Below are 22,211 nucleotides of genomic sequence, written 5' to 3'. Positions count from 1 at the left end.
AGCAAAGCTGACAAACCCTGCCAGACCTACACTAGCTGAGTATCAGCACAGTTCTTCCTGCACCACCTTCCTTCCCATACAGGAACCCTACAGATGATCCTCAAAAGGTACCACACAACCATTGTGGTTCAGTGTTGCATCCAAGCCAAACAGTCCTGGGAGGATTAGAAGTGCAATACAGGAAACCACAAGTTGGCTGCACAAATCAATTCAAGATCATATTTTTTAGCACTAGGCATGCCATTAAATATTCTGTAAAATACTATAAAATTGTATGTGTAATGGCTTATCTTACAGATTTAATTAGCATTATTCATCATTATGCAAGTACAGATGGAAGTGTAGCTCATTTTCTAAAGATAAGAAAGACTGCAAAACATTTTATACATTTAAATTGGGAGTGGCCTTCATTTCTTTGGAGTACACAGCATTCCTGGGGGTGCAGGGAGCATCCATCTATTTCTAAATTAAAAAAAATACCTTTCCTCCCATATTTGATTCATACCCCTATTTTTTTATCTTTCCAATTAATTGTCTCCTGGAGATCAAACACCTCTTTGGTTATGGAGTCTATATTCTCCTGCATACGTTGATTCTCCTGTAGTAAATAGGATGAAGGAAGAATAAAAGAGGAAAGAGAAGTAAGGAAATGGAAAAAAACTCAAACATTCAAACAGATAAAGGAAATTAAGTAATAAAAGTAAACCAAAGAGCTTATGGGCATGAAGTTACAGAAACAGCACGCAGCTTTATGTAGTATATTTCTTATTAATTCATGCAAGAGAATGGTAATTAATTTTATTCAATCAATGTTGATGGGAGAATGTGATGCATCTACAGCTGCTTTTCTTTAGTAACTGTTCCCACTGCAGTCTGGGGATAACACCTTTTCTATAGAAATATAACTATCCCTCTGTAATTTCTAAATACCTTCAAGTCCCCTTTGAAAGTGAATACTAATGTTAACAAGCGGTTTTATTAACGTTTCACAAAATAAAATTCATGAAAGTATAAGGAACAGAGTTTGAATCAAGCATCCAGGAAGTGAAAGACAGCTGCTTATACTGCCTTCTGATACCATGTGGATACATATCAAGCGTGGCCCAATTGTTTTAACTGACTGTCACTGTATTTTCCTGCTCACCCTGCAAACGTAACTAGAATTCTTAGGTTATGAAGACATCATAAGAATTTTTAGGGCTAGAGAAAATTATTTTCCCTCTTAATGAGTGAACTTGATTTTACACCAATGCCTTTCTGCAAAAAAAGCTACATGGCTTCAGCTTGTTTTCTGTTGATGTTAATAAATGGAGAAATTGCACAAATAAGTGGTAAACATGGGCTAAATCCTTGAACAAACTGGATGCATTTGTGAATATTCAACATATGCTACTTCTACAAAAGCAAACACTCCAGATAAATCTACTGCATATTCTTGATTAGTATACTTAAACCCCACCAAAACACAACAAAAAACCAAACCATAAGATATAAAGTTAGTTTTTAATTCCCAGTGAGGTCAAAGATAACCTAGAGCAAGCAACAGAGCTACAACCAGAATTTTCTAGGGGTTTTTTTGCTTGTCAGCACTTATGTGACTCAAAATGCTGATACTTAGGCTAATCTTATCCCTTTTCTCTTGTACTAAGTCATATCAACTCCAATTCATGAAGCATATTACTTCCAAAATAGAACTGGGACTTTTCAGAAGTCTTTTGGAGCTACTGTACTGCCTCGAGGACACGAGAACATAGTGAGGAAATAAAGGATCAGTGAAATATTACATAGATTTTGAAAATCAGATGGTGGAAACTTTTGTCCATACACTTAAAAATCACCCATTTTTACTGAAACCAAAGGGCAGTGGGAAAATAATGTATTAATTGAAGTACAATTTTCAAAGTTGTCATTAAAATCAGTGGGAAATGGGGATCCACATACTGTTAACAATATATATATTTTGTGGACCATTTTAAAATGAAGACTGATAATATTTCTGGGATTTTAGGACACATCGATTTGTTCCCAGAAAGGCAAAAGGGAAAAAGAACAGGGTGAGAGGGGAAAAGAACACACCACACCCCCAGCAACATGGTTATGACCCAACAACACACTGAGCAGTGTTGCTGTATTTATGCTTGACTGGGAAGCAAACAGCAATCACTACTGCAAACTTCAGTGGGTGATGTTCACCCAAATCTGAAATAACTGAAATGGAAGCTTTTGGAAAAGGCAAAGAATAACATTTGGTATTATCCCTGCATCAGAACTTCTAGACATGGAAAAAGATTTTGGCCATATGAACATGAGTTCTGCCCTCAAAACAAAGAAAAGTTACTGGGAATATTCATGAGAGAACAACAATTCTCACAAGAATTAAAGATTTTACAAGATGCAACACATTTGACAACATTCCAGAGACATTTTCGACCTTATACATTTCAGGAGATTAGTAGCTTAAATACTACCCACTAAAATGAGGTAAATTCTTTCTTAATAAGGCAGATAATATTTAATTATGTTTTGTATATGATGGCTGTTCCCATTCAGATCTCACAACCAAATTTATTTGCAGAAGTTCTATCATACACTATCTCTTATGAACATACCTCTATCAATTCATCTCTCTGTCGAAGGCCCTCTTTGAGTTCATTCAGCTTGTGCTGCAGAATATTGCAGGTGTGTTTCTGTCTTTCCAATTCCTATATTAAATAAATCAGTTATTTATATTTCTTTTGAGTTATCTAAGCAATTACTGCAACAATTTGAGAAATTTCTGCCTGCGAAGGAGTTGAAACCATCGCTGAATCAGTGTTTTAGGTAGGCTCTCCACATACTTACTACACAGAAGATTTTATTTAATAAAATATGGAGTAGAGAGAAAAGATGCCATAAAGGTTTAAGTGCAGTATTAGCAAGAAAAGCTAACCTGAAAGTTTTCCTACTAAGTAGTCCAGAGTTCTGTAATTTCATAGAATAGAATCATCGAATGGATTGGGTTGGAAAAGACGTCAGAGATCATCAAGTCCAACCCTTGGTCCAACTCCAGTCCCTTTACCAGATCATGACACTCAGTGCCACGGCCAATCTCAGTTTCAAAACCTCCAGGGATGGGGAATCCACCCCCTCTCTGGGCAGCCCATTCCAATGCCTGAGCACTCTCTCTCTGCAAAGAATTTTTTTCTGATCTCCAACTTCAATTTCCCCTGGCAGAGCTTGAGCCCGTGCCCCCTTGTCCTATTGCTGAGTGCCTGGGAGAAGAGACCAACCCCCACCTGGCCAGAACTTCCCTTCAGGTAGTTCTAGAGAGTGGTAAGGTCTCCCCTGAGCCTGCTCTTCTCCAGGCTAAATACCCCCAGCTCCCTCAGCCTCTCCCCATAGGACTTATAATTAGGAAAAAAAATACCTTTGACTTCTCTTCATTCTCCCTATAGAACTCTGCTATCTGTTCTTCTTTCTCCTCAATGATGTCCTTTAAAGTATCCACTTGGTAAACCAAGTTGTTTTTCTCATTGTCTAGCTGAGCATTGGACACCATGGCTTTCTTGTACTTCTCTTCAACTTCAGCCAGTGAATCCTGCAGAGAGCAGAAAGGTTTACATCATTTTAACATTTTGATCCACTGTTATAATGTTAAAATATTCAAAACAGTTCAAGTGCCATTACTTGAGTTAGGTCATACACAGCAACGAAAAGTTGCCATTACAAAAGCACAAGATAATATTCCACTGGCATTTTCCACTCTGCCACCCTCACAACTTAACTCAAAGGGACACAGTAGCAATAACACAGCTTTATTATATTTTCATGGCATGCGAGAGAAAACACCTCAGAATGAGGCAAAAAAATTGGCAGAGAGAACTAAGATAATCAAATCACTAAAAGAGATCACAAAAATATTTCCAAGTAGCTTTAACCTAATGCTCATTATTTAAGTAGTGCACTATTACCTTAGATTCAAAGGTTTAAAAGAGTCAGATTATTTCAGTAATAAGGATTCTCTGTTTAAGCAGATATTTTGTCTTTGTATTTCTTACTAAGATTTAAAAAAAAGGCATGTAAAGATTCACATGGTTGATTCTCTACCAGAAGGTGCACATAGGTCTTGCTGTGTATACTCTCTTACACAGTTCTCTCCCATTTAACATTTTATCCTATTTTTAATTATCCTATTGTTTATTTTTTGTCAGTACTGTAACAAATGTGAACCATTTAACTACTTAAATATGACTCCAGGTGCTTTGAAACATGCAAGTATTTCCATATGGGGATATAGACTAGATGATCTTCAAGGTCCATTTCAACCCCTTAACATTCTATGATTTTAAAAATATAAAAATTGATTTCCAGAGTTCTAACTTCAGAATTGAAAAGGAACCATTAAGTCAATCACTTTACAAAGTAGATCTGTGACCTATTACAAATCTCCTAATAATCCATGTACTCTGATCCTTAAAGGCATAAGTAGCATAATCTCCATTTTTAATTATTTGTCTTATGACAGTAGAAATACTAGAACAGAATGGCATGAAGCTTGTTGGTTTTGCCAGAAAACAGAACATTAAGACTAAGATATTAAGGGAGAAGGTGGTAACAAGAAATACCATCCGCAGTTCTGTCAGTAAAGTCAAAGGGTTATAAAAATCAGCCTGCTTGGCTAGAACAAGATGGTTCAATGCAACAGACATCAAGAGAGTGCACTGTTAACAGTATAAAAGAAACATTTTGAGGAAAGAAAAAGGATTGCTTTCTAGTTGAGGCAAAGAAATATTGGAAAGGACCAAAAAAATTGAATCAAACTGAGACAGGAAAAGATTTGAAGACCTAACTAATTCAGGAGTATCCACATTAGAATTTATTCTGCTAACATCCAGCATATTTGTAGACAAGTAAAGTCCAGACTTTCAGCAGCATGAGGGATGGGCAACCATAGGGATGGGAAGGTAGTGTGATTAAAAATCTCTGTTACTCAACCACTAAAAAATCCCCTTTAAAAGTAGTGTCAATGGAGGTATCTTAGTACCTATCCTAAAATACACAAGACAAAACTGCTAAAGCACAAGTCAAGGAAAAGGCAATAGATTCCTAATTAAAATGAAGGGTTCCCAAAAAATCTCTATAGAATGCAAATTAACTTAAGAACATATTATTAACAACAGCATAAAATGGAATTAAATTCTGAAAGCCAAGCATACATGAAGATCTTATTGTCTGTTGCACACTGTGCTCTTTGGCAACTGTAATGGATTACAATAAATAACATTAGGAATGATTCACTACAGTAGTCATGAGATGCTGGCAAACATGCAAAAGTATGAGAGTTAGACCCATTCTGAAAACATGAAACAATCTCACATTCAATCATAGCCATGTCTAATAATCTTGTACTTTACTGTGCTGAGAAGTCCTTTTAACATTTAGATGGCAATATAAATTAAACAAAACATACTTCATCTGAGCATATGACTATCAAAGTTACTTATCTTCTACAGAGGTCATAATTTTTCTACACTGAACATTTCAAATTACATCATTTTCCTTTACTAACCATCTAATATACTTTTTAATTGAAGAAATTCAAGGAAGCTGTTAAATACATCACTGTTACACGCTCCAGTACAGGAAGCATTCATTAAATTTAGTCTCTATGTGGATATAAAAATATGGAAAGATCTCTTCACTTTTACATGAAACCATTCACCATTAGATAACAGCAAAGAGAACAGAACAAATATCCTGAGAAAGATTTTTAAGTCACATCTTTTGCTGTATTCAGTTCCCTTCAACACAAAGCAGGTGAAAATTATAATACTTTAAATGAACTGCACAGTCTGGGGTGGTGGGACTGTGCCTGCCAGGGTGGCCCTGCAGGGTCAGACAGGAAAGTTTCCTAACACTCATTAAGCCCATGTTGAAAAAAACAACCCATGATTTGGAAAAGCACAATGGCAACGCAAACCGTAAGCATAAAAGAAAAAATATTTCTTAATGGCAAAGGATTAAAATAAAATCAATCTTCTCCTGCAAGCAATATGCCTGTCCAAATTATTGGCAGCACATCTTTCAGAATTATTACTTTAGTTTTGCTTTATATGGTACAGTATTTGCTGAAACTTGGAATACTAATTCTTAAGTTCTTTGCCATAATTATCTCCCATTTTTTTGTTCCCCATTCAATACCTAGTAATTATTTAGAGTATGTACTTATTTACTAACAAAACTCTAAAAAATATAAATTGAACCTCTCATAATCTTACCAAGAAACACCCATATATATATAACTATGAATGTTTAATACTCCTTTAACCTTAATCAAATAATGAACATACACCATCTCATGTACATTTCAAGCTGATGCTATTTATGCATTAAAAGTTAGATACATGCTGAAATTTAAAAATTTGTTAGTAAAGCCACTACATGTTAGCAAAACCACTGATAACTCCACTACCCAAAAACACCCATACAGAATGCATGCTTGGGAGGAGCCCTGATACCTTTAGTTCTTTAAGTCCCTGCATGTATCTCCCTTCTACATCGTGTATCTGGTCCTTAAGATCATAGATATCCTGCAGGACATAGGAATGAACCATTGCATAAGAAGCATGGGTAAATAATTTACAGGCAAGAAAGCATTAAAAGGTTTAACATGAGCTTCTGTCAAATTACAAAGCCTGCAGTAATTCCCAGAAATTATAATTAATTCACAACAACTTCACGGAAATTATGGTTTTGTTTATATCCCTGAATCCCAGACATCTCAAACAGGACAGAACTGTTTGAAATTTGACATAAAGAAAGTTTTATCTTAATAGAAGCTAAACTGTTAGCACCATAAAGACCTATGCACACAACAAATATAATTATTAAGATAAATAAGGAAATCCTTCAATGACTGAAAATTAAATCCTCATAACTTTTTATTATTACAGAAGCTCTGTGTTAAAAAAGAATTCCTCCTATTTACATGAGCTCCCAATGCTCTGAAAATGCAGTTTACCCGTAATTCACTGAGGGAGGCATCAGGATCCACCCAGCTGCTGGCATCTCCACTTCCTCTCCTGGATGAGTTGCCACTCAGAGGAGTTGCACTCACTGAATTGCGAGATGAGGGCTTAAAAAGGAAAAAAAATACATCAGCAATTTTATGGCCATTTCTCGTATCAATGACCTTGATCTTCATGTACTCCTTCACTGTCACAGAACAGTTTTCTCTCTTGTTTTTCTTAATATTAGTTTATAAACAATAATTTCTATTCATTATTTTCTAGCACTTCTGTTTCTTCTTTGTGAAACGTTGATTTCTCTTTGATGACTTATTAGTTTATCAGAACATTAGAATTTTGAGCTGTCTGTCCAGGACATTCATAAGGAGGCTGTTGGTGCCAAAATACTGTGCAAGTTTACAATATTACTAAACATTACAATTTCTGCCATCCAGGATTCAAAAGGAACCTCCAGTGAGAATCCAGCATATGGATTTTTATAGCCTTAGCCTCTTAAAATTCAGCCTTTCCTAATAACTATTTCTAACATGAAAAACGAATTGCACAGAAAATTATTACTGGCGATAAGTAAACTAAACAATAAAATTATTTCCTCAGGAAATAAAAGACACAAAGCATTGATTTTGAGAGACAAAAAAAATTGTCTAAAATTATCTCTGCAAGCTACACTTACAAAAAATACACAGCATTTATACTTTTGGAACTATTTTAATATTTGCACACTTGTGGATGAACACTGACTTTAAATAATTTTTAAATTAAAATCTCTTACCCTTGAGAATATTTCTGAATGTGATTTTTCACTCTTTTCTTCCAGCTGAAAGAGAATAGGGAATGTGATTACCTTTTGCAATGAGGGACTACAGAATCAGCATCTTTTGTTCAAAGACACTGAGAAATACCCAAAAACGAAGAATGAAACAATTCCAGGCGTTATCATAGACAGAAACAGGGAAAACAGTATTCAGCACAAAGACGTGGTTTTTACCTCAACTGCAAAGTAAGTGAATGCTTGTAAAGAAAAAGTCAGAAGCCCTTTTTTTAAAGTTTTAAAAGAAGTCATTACCAGTACTGAACAACAAAACATGTTTAAATTTCAACACAGTAGTGACGACAACACTTGGTGACACAACCCAACCAAAGCTCCATGCAATGCACTCCAGGCAGTCAGTGACAGCAGCGTGAATGTCCTAGGTAATAGAAAACACTTTTGTTCTTTCCATCTCTTTGGTTAAACCTGCAATTACATCAGGACAAAATTGATTCAGGTAAAAGCCTATAAATAAAGTGTACTAATTAACAGCAACCTGCAAAATAACTTCAATTAATATTTTGTGTATTGAAGCCTAAGCAAAAGAACTACCACACCCTCTTCTTATTTAGGCAACTGCTATTGCAAAATAATATTGTAGATTTCTACATCTTCTACATTTCTGTGAATCAAAGTAGGTGGAATTAGACATGTTGCCATATTTTCAAAACAAGTATTTAGTATGGTATCTGAAATGTCTTGCTTTTCTGAGAACACCTGTTTTACTCCCAGGCCAGGGGAAAGAGATTTTGAAGTCCATTGCAATCACAGCAGACACAAATGCTACTTTGTAAGACCTTTTTTTTCCTTCTACTGTGGTTTCTATAGAAGCAACATTGCTATTCCATGACAAATTCACCATCTCCAATGATGTACTGAAATTGTACATTGCAAAGTTTGTCAACACTGTGATGACAAAATGATGTGAAGAATCCAATTGATCTGAAGTACACATTTAGACTAACCTAAATAAATATATAAATCTGGAACCCAATAATACATAATGATGATAAAAGCAATTGAGAAGGTACCATAAATACTGGTATCAGACTTCACATTTGCTTTTAGCAAAACAGTAATTTCAGAAAATCAGCTTTATTATGGAAAGAAGTTTAAGCTAGAGAAACGATTGGTCTGTCGTGCTTTGGGGATGTATAGTTGATAAAAAATGTGCATTATCACAGTACAAGTCAGATAGCACTATAACAGTATTAAAATATCATCTACATGCAAAGTCACAGAAAGAGTGTTTGCAGGAGCACTCCAGTTCTCAGCCGCCCATTCAGAGCAGAACTGCTGCCCACAGGCCAGGCAGCTGTGGCTTTACCTGTTGTAACACAGAGTGCAACCCCAGCCCACCTGGGGAGCTCCTTGCAGTGTGTGTAGTCTCAGCAGACAAAGTGCAAGGTGACACTGCTGGCCCTTGTGGCACAGCTTGGCAAGGTAGGAAGAGCTTGGCTCGCACCCAAGCGGGCACTTGCATGCTGCTCATCCCCACACAGCATTCCCTTTGCTCCACTAAACAAGCACAGTGCTGGCAACCTCTCTGCCTACTGCCCTTTGGCCACAACAACCCCCTGCAGTGCTCCAGGCTGGAGAGCAGCCAGGCAGAAAGGGACCTGGGGGGACTGAGGGACAGGAAGCGCAACAGGAGCCAACAGCGTGCCCAGGTGGCCAAGAAGGCCAATGGGATCCTGGCCTGTATCAAAACTAGCGTGGCCAGCAGGCCCAGGGCAGTGACCCTTCCCCTGGACTCTGCCTTGGTGAGGCCACACCTTGAGTGTTGCGTTCAGTTCTGGGCCCTCAGTTTAGGAAAGAGATTGAGGGGCTGGAGCGGGGCCAGAGAAGAGCAACGAGGCTGGAGAAGGGACTGGAGCACAAGTGCTGTGGGGAGAGGCTGAGGGAGCTGGGGGTGTTTAGCCTGGAGAAGAGGAGGCTCAGAGGTGACCTCAGCACTGTCTGGAACTGCCTGAAGGGAAGTTCTGGCCAGGTGGGGGTTGGTCTCTTCTCCCAGGCACTCAGCAATAGGACAAGGGGGCACGGGCTCAAGCTCTGCCAGGGGAAATTGAAGTTGGAGATCAGAAAAAAATTCTTTCCAGAGAGAGTGATCAGGCACTGGAATGGGCTGCCCAGAGAGGGAGTAGATTTCCCATCGCTGGAGGTTTTTAAACTGAGATTGAATGCGGCCCTGAGTGCCATGATCTGGTAAAGGGACTGGAGTTGGACCAAGGGTTGGACTTGATGATCTCAGAGGTCTTTTCCAACCCAATTGATTCTATAATTCTATGTGCTCACTCAGACCATTATTCCAAAAGACAAAAAAATTTCCCTTTCCCCCACACTACTAAACACAAAAGTTTTGACTGCAAGTAACAAGAACTTTTAGGACTCACAGCAGCACAAAAGAGAAGGCAGTTTTGTTTGGTATAAACAATGTTAAGGCCAAAGGATGCACAGGAAAACATCACAGTAATGTTCCTATAACATGATCTATTGACTTGGGATCAAGTACAGGTGCAGAGTCAACAAGGAGTGCTCCAGTAAGAGACACTGACAAATCTGACCTTGCATGAATGAACACTGAGGGCACAGTTTTAAGTATTTTTGTCACTCAAAAAAGCAATAATATTCCAAAAATACATTAAATCCTCCCAGGATTGTTAATTTCCATAAGAAAAAACCCAAACATTTTACATTGTAAGAAATTCTTGAGTTTATCACACAGAGAAGAAATTGTGAAGTGGTGCAACTTGTCACATGCTTCTAGCAACAAGCAACATATCCTTTAAAGTGAAGCAGCATGCTTTTAAAAATTCACTCATTTTCAAACAAAAAACAGGCCCAACCCCTCAATAAACCTATTTGCAATTAAGTAACTCTGAATGCTTCTGCAGTCAGTGTAACAACAAGCATTACACTCACACTGTTCAAACTCTGGCCGTCACCTGCATCGGAAATGATGCTTCCCCTGCGGCTGGGACGACTAAAATAGTCAGCAGTGGTCTCACTTTGATCAGAAAAGTCAGAGGACTTCAAAACAGAAGGAAAAGGGGGAAAGAGAACTGAAGATGACACCACAGAATGAACAAAAGTTTATTAAAAACACCTAAACAGGAAATCCTAACTTATTATTAACTCATTATTGCAATTTATTCTTGCTTTTCTAACAGTTTAAAAATGGTAAAATTTTAATTACTCTTCAAGATTTTGCTATTTTAAATGTGTCTACATGAATAATAGGTGTGCCACACTGATACACTTCAGTCAGCAAAGGCATTGTTTTTAAACACTCTTCACCTTTGTTATTCTTATAGCTTAGTATCTAAAACTTAAAACAATGAATTGTTGCTTCAATTTTCTCCATCAGAGTAATATAAAAAAATACAATCAGATACAAAATAATATCAATTTAGGGCCAAACACAAAAATTACTTTTCAAAAAATCTGTAGATCATAAAGACAGATAATACAGAAGTTGATAAGTTTTTTTCTCTACAAATGTTGTCTCTTTTTAAATCAACACAAACCCAACAGTCCTAGTTGAATATGAATACAATTTGGGCTTCCTCTCATTCATAATTTTAAGATGTCTTACATTAGAAGACAAGCTTACTCCCCAAAGTTGTATGTCAGACAGGCACTTAAAAAGGTGAGGAAAAAACTGCCAATGCTACACATCACTTGTTTAAATGGGCCAAATATAATTAAGCACATCACAGTAATTACAAATGCCATGGGAGCTCAAGTGAAATATTCAACTGAGAAACATTCCACATATTAATCACAGTATTTAATGGGAAGATTAATTTTATCAGAAGTGTATTGCTAATGTGCCCCTTCAAAGGGCAGCAAGTTACTGTGAGCATTGTATTTAGTGTTAAAAGTGATTATAGGAGAGAAAAAGCTTTATATGAACAGTTTGGAAATATATTGTTCTTATCTAATTCTCACTGTTGAAAAAAGTTATTTATTTGTACTTGATGCATATGTAGTCTCATTCTGATTAAAAGACAGTGAGATGTCTTCTATGCAAATGTGCACAGAAAATACATATATAACAGCTATGTATAAAGCAGTTCATTGATGAACACCTGGCTCAGACAATGCAAGTTTAGGACTACAGAATTTGTATGTGTGGTCACTTCTGTCTTATGTTCTACTCCTCTGGCAATGAATTTCCAGCTGTAACTACATCTACAGTTTAAAATTATATTTTTAAATGTAACAAAGTAGATAAATTTTCATAGTCGGAAATTTGGCTATACTTTCTTATTTCACTTGTATTTCACAAGGTATAAAGATGCTAAAGAGAATTCTTCATATACATATTATAATTACAGCAAAAGAACAACAACTTGGGCTACAATCTATAAAACTGTGCTCTTCCATTCAAAATCCACTTATCTTTGCTGCTGAAAAGTCTGTACACCTGACAAATCTTGGTGTTCCTCCTTCTATACTTTCTCTTTTGATTTCCAGAGAGTACCAAGCTGACTCCAAATGCATTATCCAGAGTGAAACCCAAATACAAACCACAGAAATACTAGAAAGTGAATGTTAAATTATTCCTAAGACTTTTACCTCATCTACTTTGCAGGATTATTTCATTAAACAAATACTGTGAACTTTATTAGGCATTCAGTGAATGGTACGTTGGCATTATTGGTATAACATACATATACTGAGATGTAATTAGATATATATTCTCATATACCTATGAAGTATATACTTTAAGAAATGGATCTCATTGTTAAGAAAAACTAAGGAGACAAGTAGTATTTTCTCAGTTCAAGAGACTACAAATGGATGTTAAAAACTCTTAGGTTTTGGAACTTCTTAAAGCAAAAGTAAAAATATCTGTTGCCTAAACCTTCAAAAATTCACTCATATCTGTTGCAGCTAAAAACATTAGTCCCTGAAAAACCTGTTTTTATTTGTTTAGTATCTGTAACACTGCTAATTTGTGAGAAATTAAAAAAGACTGAAAGTTCAATTTAGCCTAGACCAGAACACTGAAATACTTTTTCTTCTGCGTAGCATAACAAGCAGCTGTATCAATGCAACTAAGACAGTTCACAGAATCACAGACTGTTCTGAGTTTGAAAGGACCCACAAGGATCATCAAGTCCAACTCTCAAGTCAATGGCCCACATAAGGGATTGAACCCATGACCTTGACATTATTACAACCAAGTTGTTCTGCAGCAGAAGCAAAATACAACTATTTAAAATCACTTTGCAGCACGAAAACCCAATTTTGGAAGACACTTTCAATACAATAAAGATCCAGAAATTACTTGCTCTCAATTTTGAATACCAGTCACTATAAAAATGGGCGAGCTGCTTCTTACTGCATGATCTAACAAAGTTTGCATTAGTTTCTTCCCCAAAAGAAAGATTTTTCCACATGTATTGACGTATGTTTCATGTGCCTGTCCCAGCTATGACATAGGGTGGCACTCCAACAATGTACTAAACTTCAGTTACCAGTTGCTTCCACTTACATAGATTACAAACATTTTAAAGATATTTGCGAAACCAAATTCCTTACTGCTTCTACAGTTCACTCTCTTGCTGCTAAAACATTGTATCTTGCTAAAAATCACCCCTCTGACAAAAGGAATATCTTTGACGTGGAATTGAAAGATCAAGTCAGTGAAATGATCCCAGTGTCCACACTCGTTAGCCTTGATTAGTCCCCAAGCACTCAGCACACCATGCAAGAGGAACGCTCACCACGGGGCTGCTCCGGACTGAGCTTGCTCTTGAAGAGTAACTGTATTCAGATGGCTAAAGAGAAGTTAGGAAGGACATTTGCACAATTTTCATAGATTTTTGTCTACAGAAAACAGAGATAGTGAAAGAAACAACCAAAAGCCTATTACACTTAAGAGGACAAGAACCATAACACCCATCACCACACAACGAGGCCTGAGAAAGAGGGAATGAAATACCATTTATATCCAGTCTCAGAAATTATCATGCCACACTCATACACTGTAATTCTTATGTACTGTCACTGGTTTATCAGATCCTAACCAGTTAATATTACACTTTTCAAAAGGACCAACAAATTTTAAATATTTTCAGCAGCATTTACTATTACCTCTAAGGATTTCTATTTCCAAATATAAATCTAAGAATTCCCTTGAAAAACTGTCAAGGAGTTTTAAAAAAATCAGACCTTAATATTTGTACAATAAAAAAAAAAAGAAATAAAATATTTAAATTGCAATTTGGTTTTACAAAAGCCTTCAAAAGTTTTAATACACCCTGGGAAGTGTATGCTGCACACTTATCAGTTTTATTTTATGCTCATTCATGCCAGTTTTCCTGAGGAGAATGTATAAAGGTGAAAGGCTGAAATCAATTTATGCAGTGGATAATAAAAGCAGTACTGAGCAACACAGTTTAAAAAGAAAAATTTAAAGTTTGAGGCTCCTTTGCTTCTACCTATAAAGAGATCTCTAACAGAAATTAGAATTATATCAGAATTATATGTAATAGCCATTATAGTCTTGTGCTCTTGCTGAATCTTCTGATGCTTTCTTGAGAATACGCACAAAGCCAAAAAAATTAAATTATCTGTTTGCAATCCAAATGCAGAACAAGACTTCATCAACTACTTAAAAATATTATGTAAGAATGTTTTACATGTTTTGCATGTCTCTAAATGGCTGCATAAGTTGGATTTGAACTGCTGTGGCAGCAAAAGACAAAGTTTCAGGGATGCATGTCACTGTATAAAGAAACCCTTTTGCAGAGCTGTCTTAGCCATTCTTATGGCACTTCCAGCTACTTTTCATTTTGTAAAGTTGCAGGTTGGATTTTCCTGCTATTGCATTTTTGCATATTTATTAAATTTAAATATGGCATCCTAAAGTATTCAAGGTGTATTTACCACAAATTTCAGCTATCTCCTGACAATGACTTTTCCCATTCAAATGCTTGACTTCTTTAAATACTTTTAAAAATATGGTACATGTAGCTGTTACTTAGTACGCTTGGATTAACTAGTTCTAACCTCAGTGTTCTTCAACACCATTGCTGCATTCCAAAACTTTATGCTTGTCTGTAAAACGACCAGTAAAACAGCAACTACTAAAATACTTTAAAGAGGCAATTTAACAATGTTAACAACAACATTAAACTGAACGTCTCCACAAAATCACACACAAAAGCTGCAACTCCAAAAAGATAAAATAATCCACATGTAACACTGTCAAGCCTCGTGGCCACACAATACAAATTCAAGGCAATCATGCAAATGGTGCTTACAAACCAAACTGGTATTTGTTATCAGACCAGAGTTTAAAGATGGACACACCCATGAATAAAGGTGTCATTTTTTATTTCTGTTGGTCATTCAAACACACAAAGAGAAGTGAGATATTATTTTGCATTGTACTAACCCTGTAACTCCTACTTGGTGCCAGTGGATCGCTGTATAAAGAAGACGACTGGAGTGTGAAGAATAAAAAAGTCAGAAATACTTTTTCTACATACATAATTCTTTTAATCTATTCCTCTATATTCCTCAAAAGTTTAAAAATTTAAATACTAAATTTTATATCCATAATAGACAGCAACTTTATGAAAAGTATGGGAAAATCCTCTAAGAAAGTGGTTATTTTGAAATCAAACATTAATTAAAGCAATTTTAGTGTTCTTCAAAGATTTGTGGAAGGGAATTATAAGTAATTAAGTAGTTTTCAAATGACATGCCAATTCCTTCCAGCTACTTATTTAAACCTGACCATGACAGTAAATGCAGATATGAGAAGATACGACTCATCTCGTGCCAGAGCACTGTTTTATCAGTTATACTACTGTGGAAAAAAAGCAGTACAATGGTGCCAAACATTTTTGTTGTTTTTAAAAGACAGGAATTTGAAACAGCAACTGTCCCAGATGCTAGTTGTTTTTTGGATATCACACAGCAACTGCAGTTATTTGAAATTTAAAATGCCACATATGCAGAACACAGGAGCAATCCACATGTCATACATTATTTTTATAACAGACAACACTTAAAAGCAAGAACTACAACTCTAACTACTATTAAATGCAATAATGTGAAATGTCATAGAGGGAAAAAGAGATGTTTGCACCATACAGCATAAGTAAGTAAACCCAAATATACACATTTTATATAAATAATGAAATTAATGTAAGAAAAGGAGACAGACCCGAATACGGTAGGAAGGAACTGGTTTACTATATCCAAGGCTGCTATAATTTCTTTGATCATAGTAAATTCCACTCTGAGGGTGAGGAGGGGAAGAAGAGAGAAAAAAAAAGTTGCATCTGTAGATCTTGTAAATAAAAGTTCTATCTTACTATTGCCCAAATGTTCCCCAGCTTAGAACTTGTACAGAATGCTGAAAAGTTCTGCCCATGGTTGACCCAAAATTCCTATAACCTGTTTCAGCAAGTAAAGCCTAAAACCCCCAATAGTCTGTATATCAGCATTACCTATATTTTAATGCCAATGCTCAACCAAAATAATAAATAATTTTGAGACTCTTTCCTCCTTAATAAATAAGAAAATTCCAAAAGTTTGACAGGTGCAATATGAAACACATGAAAAAAATAACTGACAAAACTTGCTAATAATTAGTACAATTATTTACTTGATTTTTTTTCCATTGGATACCATCGTAAATCAAAGCATTCTGGTGAGAGAACAGAAATTCCTAATAATTTAATAGGGGCTGGATGTTTACATGAGCAGCATTAGCTGAAAAATTATATCCAAAATATTTAATTTATTGACACTATATTGACAAGTTGTCCACTAAACTTTCTAGAATAGTTTCTGCAAGATCCCAATAATTCACATCCCTTTCTCAGTAAGTCACTGGGTTAACATCAAGGTTTACAGCAAATTCAATCTGCTTTATACATATATTTAAAATATTTCTAACTATCTGATAGAGGACAGAGTGTTTCATCTGGAGAAATGTCACTTTTAAATAGTTCCAAGAGCCTTCCCCAGGCCTCCAGTACAATGAGATTTTTCTTCAGATGATTTCATTAATGGTATTGCACTGACACGAACACACTTGGGGGCAGAATCTGATCAATACTAGAGGTTTCTTTTTTCCTAAAATCATTTATGCAAATGTCAGCGAGCTAATTAATTTATCCATAGCTGTATGAGTATATAACTCTACACACTTAGTATATTTATAATGAATATTACGCTAGAAAACCAACCAATAAATGTTTATGGGAATAAGCAGCTTTCTTCTTTGAACTATGAGATTCACTGTAAGCATGACTCTAAGAATAAAATTTACAAAATTAATACCACTGTATAACAGCATCTTCAATCTTAAAATATAAAGAAGTTGAACATAAGGATTTATCAGATACAACAGAAACACCGCAGAAATTCCAACTACATGATTAGAAAAACAGGGCATGCTTCTGTCACTGTGTTAAAAAAGATCTGGTAAGTGGAACTATAGCCAACCTTATTCTGATTAACACAGACTTGGCTTAAGCTAGTGGTCACATTTCACAAAAAAATTGAAAATCAACTACAAACTGAAAAAGCTTAATAATACAACCTATTTTAAGCACTATATTGTGCTTGCCCATCTGTAGCTAATTCAGGTTACACTGCTGTTAAAACCAATACAGCTTTTTCAGCTGCTTACACACTTCTTTTAGTGGTACTTGGTGCTTGCCTCTTCTTAAGAATACACACAAATCTGAAATGGCATAATACCACAAAGAATGTGATGCACCCTACCGTCTCTTCATAAAAATATGAAAGAATTTTTTTTTAAGTAAGGTATCCAAACCATCTGCTTTTTCTCAGAACTGAAGTACTTTTCTATTAGATTAAGCAGTTTCTATATGAAATGGAGAGTGCAAATAGATGCCTACAAACACCTTTTTCTTTTTTTTTTTAAAGAATGTTCTCCACATCTAATCTATATGGCACTTCACTACAAGTTTAGAAATAACAAACACAAGTGTCTACTGTAAGTTAGACATCTTTTCTCCCTGAAAAAGTTTATACATGCATTCATACAGAAAGTCCTAGAACTATGAAACCATTCTAGGTCTGAAAGCATGGTAGTACAAGTTTATACACTTTTTCAAATCTGTAACTCCAAGTTGCTAGTTAGTGTCATTACACCTTAAAAACAAAGAACAAAAGCAGTGTTCACTCAAAGACATGCAAAATGTTAACATACAGGGACCAAGTATCTTGCAGATCTATCCTTAGCACTGGCATACTAAAGTAAAAGAAAGTGAAATTAAAATAAAATCATGATGTCAAAAAATATGAAAATTTATACATGAAAGAATGCCATTTATCCAATCTAACGTGTATTCTGAGGCTGGAACACTTAATAAAAACGAATTTCTTCCCCAACAGCATCCCAACTGATGAAAAGTGAGACAATTTTGGATAGCAGTAGGTTATGTGAAACATTTCATGTGATTTTGGTAACAGAGTTTTAAATAAGTAAGCAAAGTCTCACGTGGTAGATTGTATTAAACGGAGACAGCATTTGTAAGTTGATGTGCCCAAAGGCTCATCTGGACACACAGAGCACCATCAGTGCCCCTGCCAGGTTGTGCCAGCCATGGGGATGCAGGGATTGCCCAGGGCACCACAAAGCACCATCAGTGTCCCTGCCAGGCTGTGCCAGCCATGAGGATGCAGGGACTGCCCAGAGCACCATCAGTGTCCATGTCAGGCTGTGCCAGCCATGGGGACACAGGGACTGCCCAGGGCACTGCACAGGGGAGGGAGGGCACTGCCTACAGGGCACAGGGCATGGAAGGCATTACAGGCTGCAGGGAAAACAGCATCTTGGGATTGGGGAGGAAGCAAAGGTGGGAAAAGGGAGGGATAAAGGTGTTTTCAGAAGGAGCAAGTGTGTGGAAAAGAAGGAGCAGTGCATTGAAAGGGCCACCTCCGTGTAAAGGGAATGGTGGTCTGTCAGATTTGGCAACTCTTATCGATACTAACGCAAACGGCTTTGTAACAGCAGCTTAGCCTGTGTCCCATGGTTCTTGTTACTCAATAACAGTAAAATTTGTGGAGTTTATACATTCTTTTTGACATAAAAATTCTAAATTTTTAAAGCAAGCTTGGTTTTTTTCCCAGTTAATTCAATGTTCACAGCTATTTTAACTGTAGGTCATGCATAAGACAAAATGCAACTTTAGTATCATCCTAAGTCTTATTAAAACACAATGGTAGAAACTATGACACAAATTAACACCAAAAATTCCATGGGTTTATATTGTATATGTGTTTATAAGTTATTATAGGCCAGATTTAGTTAGTATTATTTCCTACTGTTTTCATATTATCTCAATAGTTCAAATATATTCAATATTAACAATATATTAAATAAAACTTTAATATAAATATAATTTAGAGACTATGGTACCTTCCTGTGTTGCTAAAAGTATTACCATACAGGATCCTTAGGACACTGTACCAGTTTTAACCTACTTATTTTTTATAAACGGTTTTTGTCTTTAATTATTAGCTATTAATAAGCAACCTTGAAGACAGATCACTCAGATAATCATTATCATCCTGACACTTATACCTTTTAGAACTATCAACAGCTTAACAGCTGTTCCTGCCTAAACTAGGAATGAATACCACAAAATATACAGGAATACTCATTACTGAAAAAGTTAAATTTCTGCATTTCAGCCTCGACTGTAGTATTAAAATCACAATATAAGAGAGAAAAATCTTTTCTGTAATAACTTTTAGCAACATCTTTGTACCCATCAAGGTTGATGCACAGCCTCTGTCACTTTATTTTACTTCTCTTTTGGGGACATTATGAGAGAGAGACTGAAGAGATTAATTCTCTTCATACCTGTAAGTGTTCTGTCCTGAAGACAAACTCACTTAGCACTTTCTTTGAGCCCTCGAATTCGTTATCACAGTGCCTGACTACAACAATGGTTGCAGAAGTGCCATTAATCTCATTTTCCATATGCATGCTTTACCAAACTGCTGCTTTGCTAAGCAGACACAGAAACATTCTAATGTGAACACCACACATTATAAATAAAAAGCATGCTCATTCCAGCTTGCACACCACCAGATCTCTCCTTTTGAAGGTACTTGCTCTGCTCCTGTGAGATGCACTGACATCCAAAGAACTCTTGAGAATGAAATTATAAGAATATATCAATATATAAAATAAATCAAAAAACAATCTTTACTAAAGGAGACAAAAAACCCAAGGCAGTCAAAGAAACTCTAGGTAACCAAACACACTGCCCCCAAATGAGCTCAGTTACTCAAACCTTCTTGTTTAGACACTGATGAATTACTTAATCTCCCTCTTGGCATATTTGGTATGTCAAACAAGACAAGAGCAGTTCTGAGCAAACCTCTACTAGCTCACAAATTTCTAAGTGTAGCATGTAGCATATTTTACATATTTTTTCTATAAATCATTTACTATTCAAAGTAGTCAACAGTACCTGATTTAAATTATTTGTTTGGTAAAAATACTGACAAATTGCAGAAACATTTAACACCAGGACATGAAAGATACTACACAGAATTCAATCAATCAAAGACTACCATTTATTTGCTGAGACCTCTTACTAAGTAATAATAATTATTTTCTAAAGTCACACAGAGAAACAACTCATTTCACCTTCCAAAAAACCCAAAATCAACCCTTTTATTTTAGTAATTTGTCCCTTTCCTGGCCTGTTAATCTAGATCAATGCCAAGCTGATTTCCAGGCAGATCTACTAAGACCAGGAAAATGTTTATATAACCTCAATAAACCAATTCTTTAGCACTGTGTATGACCTCAACATGAGATAGAAAATGCTGTACAACAAATACTTGTTAGCAGTCTTTGGGATGTCCTGCACCATTCAGGTAAGGTTTTGCCATTAACAAATTATATATTCCCACCCTCTAAAAGAAGTAAAACCGTGCATCATACCAAAGTCTTCTTCAATTTGTATCTTAAGGTACTACTGCCTTTTCTTCTACAAATATTACAGAAACACAGTAATACTCAAAGTGCAAGAAAGGATTGAAACACTGAAACATATAAAAATAAACTATCCTGTTAATATTGAAGGAAATAAAATACCAGACGAACTTCAACATTATATGTGACTTAAAATAGTGATTAAAACTGCCAGTATTTGGAAGACTTAAAGCTTCATCCTCTTCATAAGAAAATGAAACCCAAACCCAAACTTTTTTTTGTTTGTTTGATTTTTAAAGGCCATGATAAAAAATTATACAGTTTGAACACAAACCAAATATGAATGTCGACTGGACTGATGAGAATACCTGGCCCTTTCTGAATCTTCCTGAGAAAGAAAAAATGCAGAGTTATTTCAGAGGGAAGAAATAAAGAACCTGACACAGCACGAGGAAGCAAAAGTGAGCAACGTGCCATTAGTACTTTTAATACCATGTGTCATTTTGAATAATCCATGGTGACAAGTGAACTCATTCAAGTCAGAAGAACTTATTGCACCTGATTTGAGTAGTAATGCCAACACACTACATTAGGAGAAGTAAATAAGGCAGGTTAATATAATTAATAATTAGTGTTCAGTAGTCAGTCTTTCTTAGGATTAGTATACTAATGCAGAAAAAAAGCTTTACAAAACTACATTAGTAAGAAATGTACTGTATAATTACTACATTCAGATTGTGAATATTTTACAAAGTTATTTTAGCCCTAGTAGAGATGATTATTCTCAGTTTCCTCATACATATTTTATATTTTCTTCTCTATTATAGGAACAAAGCTTCAGCAAACCAATCAGTTATAAGTTCTACAACTAGTTCAGCTCTACAGTGGCAGGGAAAAGAACAACCCCAAGTTAGAAAAATCTGAGGGAGGATAAATAGCTAAGGCACCTTAATATCTTTTGTTCTGTTGAAAGATGAGAGAACGTTCATTTTGGCTCACACAAAGGCGTATGTGAGAAGGAGGACAAAACCACAACTAATTTAAAATTAAAACATTAAAATGTTTCGCATGCCATAAGCACCTTAAGTTGTTACAGTATGTAAACATATTAAGAATAACCTTAATTTTAAAACTATCCCATTTGAAGGCTATAACAGGGCTCTAAAACCAGAAATCCTTCCTTAAATTACTTCCTAAAGTTTTCAGCATGTCAAACTATTCTAAAGACTGTAAGCCAGTTATTTTTAGAGTTAAAAGCTTCGCCTCCAGATCACAGATGGGTATCTAAAGACTATAGCTGGCTTTCATACTGCTTATGGTCACATGGTTACCTTCCACATTACCACTGGACACATTAACTAGTTTAGCATTAGTTTATTTATTTTATGACTATTTAGTATGACTTTATTTATTTTATGACTATTCAATAGGCCTTGTT

At 35.7% G+C, this 22,211-nt stretch overlaps 1 protein-coding gene across 3 annotated transcripts in view; it reads right to left on the bottom strand.

The window, feature by feature from the left end:
* LRRFIP2 (LRR binding FLII interacting protein 2) overlaps positions 1–22,211 on the bottom strand; it is a 55,432-nt gene that overhangs the window by 9,944 nt on the left and 23,277 nt on the right. Inside the window, exons 5-16 of one of the 3 annotated variants that reach the window (XM_071561556.1) lie at positions 21,108–21,161; positions 19,913–19,978; positions 16,007–16,081; positions 15,230–15,277; positions 13,554–13,607; positions 10,741–10,848; positions 7,780–7,824; positions 7,001–7,114; positions 6,498–6,569; positions 3,407–3,577; positions 2,610–2,702; positions 506–598 (exon numbers count right to left, since the gene is read on the bottom strand). In XM_071561556.1, coding sequence (XP_071417657.1) covers positions 506–598; positions 2,610–2,702; positions 3,407–3,577; positions 6,498–6,569; positions 7,001–7,114; positions 7,780–7,824; positions 10,741–10,848; positions 13,554–13,607; positions 15,230–15,277; positions 16,007–16,081; positions 19,913–19,978; positions 21,108–21,161 — 993 coding nt within the window. The remainder of the gene's footprint in view (positions 1–505; positions 599–2,609; positions 2,703–3,406; positions 3,578–6,497; positions 6,570–7,000; positions 7,115–7,779; positions 7,825–10,740; positions 10,849–13,553; positions 13,608–15,229; positions 15,278–16,006; positions 16,082–19,912; positions 19,979–21,107; positions 21,162–22,211) is intronic. The other 2 variants (XM_071561554.1, XM_071561555.1) reach the window with 2 other exon arrangements.

Source organism: Pithys albifrons, chromosome 7, assembly GCF_047495875.1.
Source record: "Pithys albifrons albifrons isolate INPA30051 chromosome 7, PitAlb_v1, whole genome shotgun sequence".
NCBI classification, from domain to species: Eukaryota; Metazoa; Chordata; class Aves; order Passeriformes; family Thamnophilidae; genus Pithys; species Pithys albifrons.
Note: the sequence above shows the minus strand (reverse complement) of the source record. Positions and strands in the feature narration are given on the sequence as shown.